This window comes from Dermochelys coriacea, chromosome 1 (assembly GCF_009764565.3).
Source record: "Dermochelys coriacea isolate rDerCor1 chromosome 1, rDerCor1.pri.v4, whole genome shotgun sequence".
NCBI classification, from domain to species: Eukaryota; Metazoa; Chordata; order Testudines; family Dermochelyidae; genus Dermochelys; species Dermochelys coriacea.
Window position 1 is genome coordinate 339,910,705 of NC_050068.2, and position 12,860 is coordinate 339,923,564.

General features: G+C 44.6%; 2 protein-coding genes across 7 annotated transcripts in view; one reads left to right on the forward strand and one right to left on the reverse strand.

Annotated features, from left to right (window-relative positions):
* The window catches only part of PROSER2 (proline and serine rich 2), a 32,103-nt gene extending 19,673 nt beyond the window's left edge, over window positions 1-12,430 (reverse strand). The window contains exon 1 of one of the 2 annotated variants that reach the window (XM_038402312.2): window positions 12,287-12,430. The gene's annotated coding sequence lies outside the window, so the exon portion shown is untranslated. Of the gene's footprint in view, window positions 1-10,889; window positions 10,919-12,286 lie in introns of those variants that run through there. The other variant, XM_043498596.1, reaches the window with a different exon arrangement.
* The window catches only part of UPF2 (UPF2 regulator of nonsense mediated mRNA decay), a 192,021-nt gene that overhangs the window by 170,887 nt on the left and 8,274 nt on the right, over window positions 1-12,860 (forward strand). For 4 of the 5 annotated variants that reach the window (XM_043498511.1, XM_038392636.2, XM_038394236.2 and 1 more), the window contains one exon: window positions 5,778-5,907. The exons of the other annotated variant lie outside the window; for it this stretch is intronic. In XM_043498511.1, coding sequence (XP_043354446.1) covers window positions 5,778-5,892 — 115 coding nt within the window. In that variant the 3' untranslated portion in view covers window positions 5,893-5,907. Of the gene's footprint in view, window positions 1-5,777; window positions 5,908-12,860 lie in introns of those variants that run through there. 5 annotated transcript variants of the gene reach the window in all.

Consider the following 12,860-nt stretch of genomic DNA (forward strand, 5'->3'; position numbering starts at 1 on the left):
AACTCCATGTTATAATTCATACTGCATTTCGGGCTCAGAAAAGCTTCATCAAGCTCCAAGGAATGATTAAACTACTGAGAAGAAGAAATCTTCACCCTCTTGAACCCAACAACTGGCAGCATGTGTTATGGTAGCCATTATTCCTCTCTCCTGTAGGCCCTGGCTACCCTATAGATTTTGCTCATGTGAGGAAAGCTTGTGAGCCAGGTTTATCAGTTAGTATGTTCACCTGCTGATGTGGGCAGTGCAGGAGGGTATTTTTTAAAAATTGTCTTAGATTTGTTCTTTTAGGCTATGTTTAATAGAATTATGGCACAATCACACAGGGCATCTAGCCAGGGAGTTAGAAGAGATTCCTAACTGAGTAGAAAATGTAATTCAGACAGAGGTCTTTAGCAAAGAGATAATCCAAAATGGCAATTTATTGATAAATTTGGTGCTACACAGCTTTGGCCTAGGCTAGAGGGCAGTGCAAGTGAGTATTGTGGAGGCACTAGACTGGGACTCAGGAGACCTGGGTTCAACACTCAGCTCTACCACAGACTCTGTGTGATCTTAGACAAGTCATTTAGTCTCTCTGGCCTCATATCCCCATCTGTAAAAGAAGGATAACACTGCCTTTCTCCCCACGTGGGCTCCACTGTGTGTGTCTGTCTATTTAGACTTTATGCTTGTCAGGGCAGGGATTGTCTTCTGCTATGTGTTTGTACAGTGCCTAACACCCTGGAGCCTGATCTCAACTGAGGCCTCCAAGCATTACTATAATACTAGTATAATTTACAGACAAATTCCCTTCTTGGACTTGAATAATGCAGAAGTCTCCCCATGTCTTGGTTCGCCCCCATCACTAGCAAGAGAGAGATTTTATGACTTTAGCCACCTCTATTCTAACCTCCTAATGAGCTTCAAAACAATCCAACCCAACCCCCCCCCCCCCATGGTATGGTCCAACAGGATTGTCAAGGTAACCAGACAGGCTCAAAATAAAATAAATCCTCAGAGAGATGAAACAGCAGGTTAATAGGAAGCTGCTCTTCTTGACCTTCAAAATGCATTAAAAATGGAAGCTGTTCACAACAGGATTTATTTCTTGTCTACACAACACAATCATGGACACATTACAGGTGTTTAAATGCAATGCCCTTACTAGAATCAATTGTGGTAGACTGTTCCCATCACTCATCAGTGGCCCAAATATTGCACTTCAGGCCAGGCATCAGAAAAGTACATCTGACAGCAGACAGTTTTCCTAAGAGCAAATTCCAAGTCCCCAATAACGGTATTCTAATTTTTACTTTAGGGTTATTTGAAAGCCGCACAATTCTTATATTTAACTGCAACTAACCGTGTACAGTCAGTGGAGGAGATTTCATCAATAATATTTTGTAACTGGCACTGATAATTTTAGTCTGAGTTCAGTTTTAATCTTCCCAAGATTCATAGATTTAGCAGACAGATTACAGATAACTGCTGTAGATTAAGGAGTGGTCTTTCATTCCAGGAAGCCAAATTTTTAGAGCCTGTGGACTCAGATTATTTCTCTACTTTGTTTCAAGTTTAGCAACAAGAAGATACAGAATTTTTATACTAGGGGAGCTAAGTGATGTACTTGGTAGCAAACCACAAAAGCAATTTCGTTTGAGAGCTTAATAGGCAAGATTGATCCTTCCAAAATGGAAAGCATCCAAATGCAGAGAGCACCATTCCACTTACATGACCAGCATGATATATTGAAGGAAATATGGTCATGCTTCTCAGAAAGTTATTAAAATTTTAACAAACAAAATGTTGCTGAACTGTCCCCCTCCTTGTACTATATATAAATATAATGTTTTGGAGATAAACAAAGAAGCTGCAAGCTCTTTGCACCAAAATTAAATTTCCCACCAAGTCAGAATAGTATTCTAGACCCCTGCAGAGTTCTAAGCCCAAATTCTGTTCCTATTCTTTAAAGAAAAAGAGCACCATATACAAATCATTTTAAGAGCACAATTGGAATACCCCAAAAACCCCACAATATATTTCCAGTAAAACTATTTTGGTGAAGAATGACAGCAAAGTCCCTGACCTGCATGCGTCCACACACGCACACACCATTTAGCTCAATGGCACTTCTTCTATAAGTACGTGAATAAGTGTGTGCAGAGTTATGGCCTGATCTGCAGCTCAGTGAAATTAATGAAAAGACTCCCATTTCCATCAATGTGCTTTGGATCAGCCCCTTAGGGTAGGCTGGGGTTGAAGGCTATCAAAACAAATCTAATCTCAAAAGTCTAGACAAGGTTTGACCAGGCAGCATGACAAAACCAAACCATTTTATAACCTGTTTCAGTCACAGCCATGTTTAAATCAGAAGAGTGCACGTTTGCTTTGATGATGTGGATGGCTCTATGCACAGGGATGGAAGATGCATACCGACTGTGGTTGCCTTCCTTAGCTCCTCAGGTGTCCACACAAGAGATTAAATCCTTGAATTTTAGAAGAACACTCCCCCCTACTCTGGTGATAAAATGAATAAGGAGATAGAGGCATCCTGGATAAAGGTAAAGAGAAAACAGCAATGGTATCTGGTCAGAATGAAAAAAAGTTATGGCTATGTCTACACTGGGAACATGTATGATAAGAGTGTTAATTTAGGCCTTCTCTACATTAGGAAAAAGGTCTAATGCCCACTGGGGTGCTGAAACAATTTTTATAATGGGAGTCCTGACAGCCACTGAACCAAACTGTAAATCCTGGACACGATGGAATCCACTTCAAAATGGGGGGGGGGCAGCAGCACCCCTAGTTCCAGCATCTAAGCTAACACCACGCACTAATTGACGTGTTTTAAACCTAGTAGAGAAAGGGCAAGTTCTAGAAGCACCTCAATTTAGCTGCCCCCTTTTCCCCAGGGTTCACCACGACCAGCTAAACCAATGGAAAATTAAATCTTGCCCTACCTATGCTAGGATTTTAAACTGTGTTAGGTGTGTTTTTTTTAAACATGGTAGGGTATGTCTACACTAAGAAAAAGCTAACTCAGTTCAAGTATCAGAGTAGCAGCCGTATTAGTCTGTATTCGCAAAAAAGAAAAGGAGTACTTGTGGCACCTTAGAGACTAACAAATTTATTTGAGCATAAGCTTTCGTGAGCTACAGCTCACTTCATTGGATGCAACTTACATTTGAGCAAGCTTATGCTCAAATAAATTTGTTAGTCTCTAAGGTGCCACAAGTACTCCTTTTCTTTTTTGCGAATACAGACTAATACAGACTTTTTTTCAGTTCAAATAATATGTTTTATACAACTTGGCACCAAGTGGAGACAGGGATAAATTGTACTTAAACATGGATTACCTGAACCAGGTAATGTTTTAAAAGTATGACTACAGGCACACTACGTGCAAAATAGTGGTTAACTTCATGCTAGTTAAAAGTGCGTTAATGCAAATATCAAAGGGCTTATCTATGTGAACAATCAGACTGTGGCAAACTGGGATGTGGGTCTACACCGCACTAATCTGCTGCTTAAATTAGAGCACTTTGATCTAGTCCTCTTTAAAGTGGGACCATCTCAAAGCACTTTAATAAACTGTTAATGCATTTCAGCAGGGTCCAAGTGGACAGACTGTAGCCGGAAAGGGCGAGGTAGATTCACACCCCAGTTTGTCACAATCTCATTGTTAGGGCTTGTCTACAATAGATTTTTTCATCTGCACTGGGAAAGTGGTTTTAACCTAATTTTGGTCAGCCCCTCAGACAGGGTCAAATCAGATTATGACCAAGTAACCAAGAAATGCTCTAACCTACATACTATGGTGAATGCTGCTTCCTAAATACTCAAAGAGAGTCAGAAGAGGTAATGCATAGCTTTTTATTAAAAATGCTCTATCACGGCATGATCCCACCCACACAAACCAGGTGAGCAGAGTATTTGGCCAAAAACACTGTTTTAGCTGTTCTAAAAACACAGCTGTTAGGCGCTGTAAGCTTAGGGTCGGTATACAGTGAAAACTAATATCAGTCTAGCTGTGTCGGTCAGGGGTATGAAAAAATCCACACCTCCTAATGACACAGCTATGCTAACAAACCCCCAGCACAGATGCAGCTGTGCAGACAAAAGTGTTTCTGTCAGTGTAGCTAACATTTGGGATGTGGTGTTCATGCACCGGCAGAAAAAACTCCTTCTGTTGGCACACGTTGCATCTACATTAGGCGGCTATGCTGGTATAGGCTCTGTGGCATAGACATAGCTTTAGACTGCAAGATCTCCCAGGGCAGAAACCAGGATTTTGTTGGCCCAGGTTTGAAAGACATTACATATGCCGACGGGAGGAATTTTCCCATCAGCGTAGATAATCCACCAGCCAAGAAGTGCTAGGTAGGAAGAATTCTTCTATTGACTTAGCGCTGTCTACACTAGAGATAAGGTCAGCTTAACAACGCTGCTCGGAGGTATGGATTTTTCAGACCCCCTGAGCAACGTAGTTGGGTCAACCTAACTTTTTAGTGTAGGCCAGGCCTTTCACTTAACTCAACAGCGTTTCTGTCTGCCTTTAGCACGATAACTTTTGAACACTGCACCCAATCCATTAAAAAAAAAAAGAATCACAGGGAACGTTCTAGGCATCAATGACCAGAACATTACTGATTCCCCCCACAAAAAAAAAAATCAAATAAAAAAAAAAACAAGAGGAAATGGGAGACAGAGAGCCCCTGTCATCCAATTAGCACAGCCACAGCTTCAAGCATCCCTTCAATTGTCTATCGATCAAACAACAGTTGATGGCATCCATTAATACCTTCCAGCATAATACCTTTACCTCATCTATGTTCATTCTCCCAATAGAGTTTAACATGTTGACCTCTTGAATGGCTTCTCTCCCAGACAGAGAAGAGAAATAATGATGGAGGGGAGGGGCTGAAGGAAGAATGGATGGAACCAGAAGGGGGTATGCACATGGCACCTGATGTGGAGGAAAGTGGAGAAAGGGAGACAGAGCCCCCGGCATGGAGGGCAAGGAGGAATGCGGTGCACAGAGAACCTCTGGCAGGGGGAGATTGAGGGACCCGAGGCAGGAGGAAATCCCACACAGTATCTGGCAGGGGGAGTTTGGGGGAAGAGATGCAAGGACCCTTTGGTGTATGCAATGAGCCTGGCATACAGAAGCAACAAAGCATGTGACCCCTGTAGATAAATCTCTGCATTAAGCATCTTCACATAAAACTTTCATATGACTTTGTATTATACCTCTTCATATAACCTTGTATTGAGTCTATCCACGTGCAACCTCTGTTTCCATGCAACTTTGTGTCAAGTTCTTTGGCATATGGGAACTTTGTATCAAATCCTTATATAGAAACTTTGTATTGATCCTTGGTATAATGTTATAGCCCCCAAGGATAGTTAAGGTAGAAGAAAAATGTCTTTTCGCTATGAATAGAATAAGATCTCCCCCCTTTTAATCAATTGTCCTGTTGAATGAATGAGTGTGAATGAGCAAGGTATGGAAGGAAAGCACCTCCAGACAGCTGCAACCTTTGGAGAGGGGATGGAAGCCAAACTCAAGAACAATAAAAAGTGGGCTCATTAAAGAAGATCAGACATATAGACGGCCTTGGGAGTTAGAAGAGAGCACCTTCTTTTAAAAATACCCTCTTTGAAATAAGTGTGGTAGCATTAAGACAACACCCAAAAGAAAGCGCCACAGGTGACTAACTGAAATAGACACAAATTTCGAATCTGGTACAGATTTGCATGAGAGGGAACTGCTATAAATATAAGGTGTCTTACAGAGGACCCTGGTCTCATCTTGTCCGGATTGATGCTCTGATGTTGATCGACAGAAGCCCGGCTCCACCCCTTCTCCATCTAACTCACCTGGCCAGTGAAATGAAGGGGAGCAACTAGATGGTAACAATAATAAGACCAAGTGTGCTTGTGTGTGTCTGTGAGTGCATGAGTGTAATCTATATCATATGCATATGATACAGTGTTGATTGATACATGTATTACCAATAAATGCAGTGCTTTGCCTTATCACCCCTGAAAAGATCCTGTGTAGTACTTTAAGTACAACACCCCTTAGTACGAGAACCTAGAATAATGGGGCTCTTCTGATCCTGACTGGGAACTCTGGGTGTTACCTTAATGTACCTAACAGCAGTACCAACCCGGAATATTCCAATATCAAGAACTAGCCCCCCCAATTAATGACATTTTTAAAAAAAATGTCATATGGGTTCTTTGTATTAAGTTTTTGGTTTCTGGGCCATTAAGATGCATTCAGGTCACATTTTTAAGCTTTTCTCTGCAATTGAGTGCTGGAAAGTTCTTATTTTTGTAAATGAAAACTGAGATTCTCACATAACCACATTAATCTCCCTGCTGGGCTTCAGAAACACCAAGTATCATGAGATTTGTTATTAAAAAAAAAATCCACAGGAGTTGACAACACTATAATAATTAATCCTGTGTACATAAGGCCCTAAAACAGCCAGGCAAGTGAAGCACCAATTCCGCAAAACACTTAATACATGTGCTTGAATCCAATTGACTTCACAGGGATTTCAAGCATGTGTTCTAGTACTAAAATCTGAGCCTAAGTTAAATGGAGAAAGGAGCCTAATTAAAAAAAAAAAGCAACTGTTAATTTGTGATTGCCTCTAACATACCTCTCCAAACAATAGTTAACTTCAATGTGTACAGTACTTTGTCATCTTGCTTTGTTTAATAAATCGATGGTTAAGGTTACATCTTTGACCAAATTACTGTCTCAATCTGAGGATGCCAGCTCGATGTTGTCTTTATTTCTTAACTGGTCTTTCTGGATTTTCAAGAGCAGGCTATTTTTGTTGTTGTTGAAAGAACACTTTTGAAAATATTTGCCAAACAATAGGAGACTGTTACCTTGCCTTAGAACTAGGCAGTTTAACCAACCCCCCCCCCCCCGATGAGAAATCTTTACTGCATTCCATGTGATTACTGTTTTGGAAATATCACCTCAAGATCCTCAGGTAATAACGCCCCAAGACCCTCAGGTGTTCAGAATGTGGTAAAATCCTGATTACAGATTTAAGCCTCACTTCAGCAGGAGTCAGGGGTACTCAGCACCTTCTAGATTAGGCACAGATTCAAGAGAATTGACAAGAACAACGCTGAGAAGCGAGTTGGTTTGAGTCTTTGCCTTACTAGTTGTGAATAACTGCAGCTGTAACTTACAGAATCAATACGTTTTAGCCACATCATGCCATATGAAAGCAACTTTATCTACCCTAAGACAAATAAAACAACTGGGAAAGACCTAGATGCAACATACCAGGTTAAACAACCAGAGAAAGATCTCTAAATAGTGCCGTTAGCTCCCATGTGTTTGCAGAAATAAAATCCCTCCCTACTCCACCTAAAAATAAACCTCAGCCAGTGACAAGCAGTTACTTTTCTTTAGATTAACTTCTTACAGGAGGATAAGGATAAGGCTCTCACTGCTCAGCTATGGTTGAGATTTGATGGCCTGTGACTACTTAAGGAAGAACTAGATACAACACCAATGGTTGTCTAGACCTATTTTATATTAGGTATTAAATACGCCATAGGACTGAAGTCTCCCACGACTTTAAACATTCTTATGCAAATTACCAGGAGGGGAATTTTAGAGGACTTTAAAAGTTAATTAATTTGTTAGTCTCCAAGGTGCCACAAGTACTTCCTTTTCTTTTTGCGAAAAGTTAATTAGTTTGCATTTCTCCTATTGATAACTTGGTGCTTAATGGAGTCACTTATGCTTTGGAACTGGACAGAATACAGACAATTCAAGATACAGGTTTTTCTTTAATTAGTTGGCTTCTGTCTTGTCACAAGTGTAACATCATTGGGGTTCAGGGTCCCATAACTTTGATCCCACTGCTGTACAGATCACAGGTGAATAGTTTTCTATTATACTTAGGAAGGCATGAGAATTTTTGTCCCCAACATCCATGAAGCCAACTACAGCATCGCTATGTCACAGTCTAGCAACGGAGTTTGCGATCTCTTGTGAATGTTGCAACTTAGTAGGGCGGGTGTAGGAAGAGATGTGCAGTGCAAAGAAGTCAGACTGCTGCTTTGCCTCAGAAATAGCTATGGTAAATGGCAGGAGACATGCAAAGAATCTGCCTGAGGCAACAGGATATGTTAAAAGAAAAGGAGGACTTGTGGCACCTTAGAGACTAACAAATTTATTTGAGCATAAGCTTTCGTGAGCTGTAGCTTATGCTCAAATAAATTTGTTAGTCTCTAAGGTGCCGCAAGTCCTCCTTTTCTTTTTGCGAATACAGACTAACACGGCTGCTACTCTGAAACCTGTCATTAGGCTATGTTAAGGATTTGTTCCTGTTTTGTGAGCTTTTCTGCCATAAGGATAACAGTGATTATTAAGGAGATGTCGTCGCAGAGATCACAGAAGTTATGGATTCCATGATTTAGAGACCTCAGTGACATTTTCTGCTTCATCCCTGGGGTGGCAGTGCAGGAGCTCTCTGCCACTACAGGTGTCAGGGGACCCTCCCAGCTCCAAGCCCCCAGAAGAGGCGGGGGCACCTCAGAGCCCCAAGCCCCCTGAGGGCAGCGGGTGCTGGCTTCCCCTCCTTCCATTGAGGGCAGGGCTCAGGCTCTCAATCCCACCCCACCCCAGGCTTCAGTTATCCCCTATCAGTCCCTCCCACCACCGTTATTTTTACTAGAAAGTCACGGACAGGTTGTGGGCTTCAGTGAATTTATGTTTATTGCCTAAACGGAGACCCGTCCGTGAATTTTACTAAAAATAGTCATGACAAAAATCTTAACCTTAGTGATTATTTAAGCAAAATACAACCTACCTGGGAGCTGAAGCCAGTGGTAAACAAGAATTCCAAATTGTCAAATACATTCTGGTAACAGAAAAGTTGACAGGTTTCAGAGTAGCAGCCATGTTAGTCTGTACCTGCAAAAAGAAAAAGGACTACTTGTGGCACCTTAGAAACTAAATAAATTTGTTAGTCTCTAACGTGCCACAAGAACTCCTTTTCTTTTTGAGAATAGTTTTGGTAGAATGTGATATTGCAGCTGACTTCTTAAGGCTCCCTCCTATTAACATTTATTCACATGCTCCCGTCCTTAGAGGGATGCTGTCGGCTTCTAATAGTCCATTTAAAGAAGGTTTCAGATAACTATACCCACCCAGTTCACCACACTGCCTGCGTTCCTGATTAATATTTTTCTCCACCCACACAAGCAAGAAGGGAAAACACACGGACTATACAGGGAGAACAGTGAAACTGACTATTCAGAGATACAAAGAAAGAATCCCCACCCCTCAAATCTCAAATGTTACTTGTAATGCTAGTCAGTACTATATTTTGTCTGAACAGTGATCTGAACCTAGTATTGGTTTCAGATTCATCAGTGTGTAGTAATAGATAAGACATTTTCACAAGCGTTTGACTACTAACAGTTCCATTTTACATAACAGGATTTGTGAAGTGATTATTCTATACAGAAATTGCTGCATTTCTACAGTAGCACCCATCTGCAGTCCTGCATTAGCCAGGGATCTGTACAAGAGTCTTAAAATAATGCCTTTTAATAGCCTAAGTCAGAAAATACACGAGCTTTTAAGACCAAGACTTGTTCTCTTAAGGCGGTTTGGGGGAAAAGGAAAAAAAAAAAAAAATCTTTCTTTCACTTTCCCTTCCTTGCACAAAAAAGCTGCTATGCATTTTTGGTACCTAACTGCTATTGCTTTGCAATTTTGTGCATGTGGGCACACACACCCAAAAAACCCTAAGATTGAAAAATTTGATCTTGGGCAAGTCACTTCACCTTTCTCTGCCTCAGTTTCCCTTTTCAGCTGTCTCATCTATTTAGACTGTAAACTGTTAGTACATATACAGCACCTAGCACAATGGGGCTCTGATCTCAGTTCTGGCCTCTAGGTGTGATACAAATGATAAATACTATAAAGAGAATTGCATATTTGCCATGGACTTTTAAAATATTTGTTAGAAACCAGCAGTTGTGCTTTCTACAATATAAACCCAACCACAAGTAAATGGCTTTTCAGCTTGCTGATATAAAGATACTCCCCCCTCAAACCATCCTGACTCCCACTAAAGTCAAAGGGTATTTGGCACATCAGGGCCCGATTCTGCTCCCATTAAAGTCAATTGAGATTTTGCCACTGATTCAATGGCTAAAAAAAAAAAAAAAAAAAAAGTGGGGGTGGGGGGGGGAAATGAGGAGATGATGTCAGCCTCTCCCCAGCACCCACTGGATTAGACTATAATCCTGCCCATCCAAAAATTCGTTTCACTGGTACGTAGTGTAATTTAACCATTTTTTTGAATGCTGCCTTGCATTGCTTCTGGCAGTACATTGGGGCTTGTCTACCCTTACGGTGCCGCTTAGTGAAGACACTACCTATGCTGATGAGAGCGCTTCTCTCTTCAACATGGGTACTGTCCCTCCCCGAAAGGCAGTAGCCACGTCCACAGGAGAAGCCCTCCCGTCCACACAGCACCGTCTACACCGGGAGTTAGGTCGGTATAACTGCATCCGACGAAGTGAGCTGTAGCTCACGAAAGCTTACGCTCAAATAAATTTGTCAGTCTCTAAGGTGCCACAAGGCCTCCTTTTCTTTTTGCGAATACAGACTAACACGGCTGCTACTCTGAAACCTGCATGGCTCAGGGATGTGGGTTTTCCATACCCTTGAATGACGTAATTATACCGACAGAAGTTTGTCATGTAGACCAAGGCTCAGTTAAGTTTTCCCCACATCCAGACCAAAAAAAAAAAAAAGGAAAAGCTATTCTTAAGAGCAAGCTTTAGCATACTGGGATGAATACATGAATCCCACTTAGCTTTCCTGCACCGTGCGCGCAAGCACCCACTTCACTTGCATCTGTGCCTGGCTGCAGGAAGAAAAGGAGGCCTGGGGGCACCTTAGAGACTAACACATTTATTAGAGCATAAGCTTTCGTGGGCTACAGCTCCCTTCATCGGCTGCAGGAGGCTCGCTCGTCCCGCCACCCCCGTGGCTAACGCTCTTGCGCCGAAGCCCGGAGACCTGCTTTGAGCAAGTTCAGAAGACAGGGCGCTTAAAGCCCCAACAGCCACTTGCTGCAGCCCTGGCTATACTAACACTTGCAGCGCTGGGTGGGAAAATGTTCAACCTCCTCCCCTCCCCCCAAAAAGGGGGGGGGGGGCTGCAATCTGTTCGACGCGGCCCTTGAGAGACGGGGGAAGCACCCCGGGGATCTTTGGATACACCAGGGCTATATAAACACCATTGCGCAAGCGGAATGCGGAGCACACGAGCTTGTCTGCCTGCCTATGGTTAGCGGCGCCTCAATCCCCCCCACCCCCATGTCTCAATCCCCCCCACCCCCATTTCTTAACCCCCCCCCCAGCTCATGAGGGATAAACAAACCACCCGCCTCATCAGCGCAGCCTCCCACGAAACAGGGGAAAGAAAGAAGCCTGTTTGCAAACAGGTTTCAGAGTAGCAGCCGTGTTAGTCCTGTGTTCGCAAAAAGAAAAGGAGGACTTGTGGCACCGTAGAGACTAACACATTTATTAGAGCATAAGCTTTCGTGAGCTACAGCTCACTTCATCGGATGCATTTGGTGGAAAGCTTATGCTCTAATAAACGTGTTAGTCGCTAAGGTGCCACAAGTCCTCCTGTTCTTTTTGCAAAGGGAAGCCAGGCGCTGGGGCTTTGGAGAGCCACAGCCACAGCGGCGGCGCTTAAATAAACGTGGGCTAGTCGCCTATGAGACCGGCTTGGGGTTGGGCAAAGGCGAAGCCCTCGGCGCGGGAAGCTCGGAAAGCCCAAGGCGGGGGGGGGGGGGCGCTGCTGGGAGCTCTCAGCCCCCCCCCCCCCCCGGATACCGGCGAGTGGGGCAGCCTCGCCAGCCGCAGTCTAGTCCCTGCAGTTTGACACGCGGGTGGGCGGGGGGGGGGGCACATCGCCCCCTGGCCGCGGCGCCACTCAGGGCTGCCGCCTGCTGCCACCGCTTCCCTGCACCGGCTCCCGGGCCAGGGACGCCGGCCAAGGCGGCGGGGCTGGGGGAGGGAAAGAAGATCCAGGGGGGTTTCAGCGGAGACCCGGGAGGGGTGACGAGGGGGGGGGGCTAATGGGCACGCGGGGACCCCGCAGCAGAGCCGCTCGCCAGCCCGCCTTGCTAGCTCCAGACAGCGCCGAGCACCCAGCTGGGACCTGCCAGCGCCGGCCGCTCCGTCCCGCTCGGCCACTAGAGAGCCCGGCCCGGCCAGCGCCCGCACTCACCCGGCCCGCGCCGTCCGCCGCCAGCCGAGCAGCCCTCCCCGGGGGCAGGGACACCCGCCGCCGGCCACTGGACTCATGCGCACTGCGCCCGGCCCACGCCCCAGCAGGCGCTTAAAGGGGCAGTTCTCGCTCCCCAGCTACTCCGGCCTCCAACCTCTCCCAGGCGCGCTGGGCAGCGGCTCTCCCCCTTTCCAGACGAGTTTACCCCTTTGAGTCATCAGAAAAATTGGAGAGAGTCCAGCGGAGGGCGACAAAAATGAGGGGGGGGGGCTGGAGCACGTGACTTATGAGGCGCGGCTGAGGGACCTGGGATTGTTTAGTCTGCGGGAGAGAAGAGTGGGGGGGGGGGATTTGGTAGCTGAAAGGGGGGGTCCAAAGAGGAGGGATCTAGACTGTTCTCAGGGGTAGCAGATGAGCCAACAAGGAGCAATGGTCTCAAGTTGCAGGGGGAGGGGAGGTTTAGGTGGGGTATTAGGAAAAACTTTTTCACTAGGAGGGTGGTGAAGCCCTGGCATGGGTTACCTGGGGAGGTGTTGGAATCTCTTTCCTTAGAGGTGTTCAAGGTCAGGCTTGA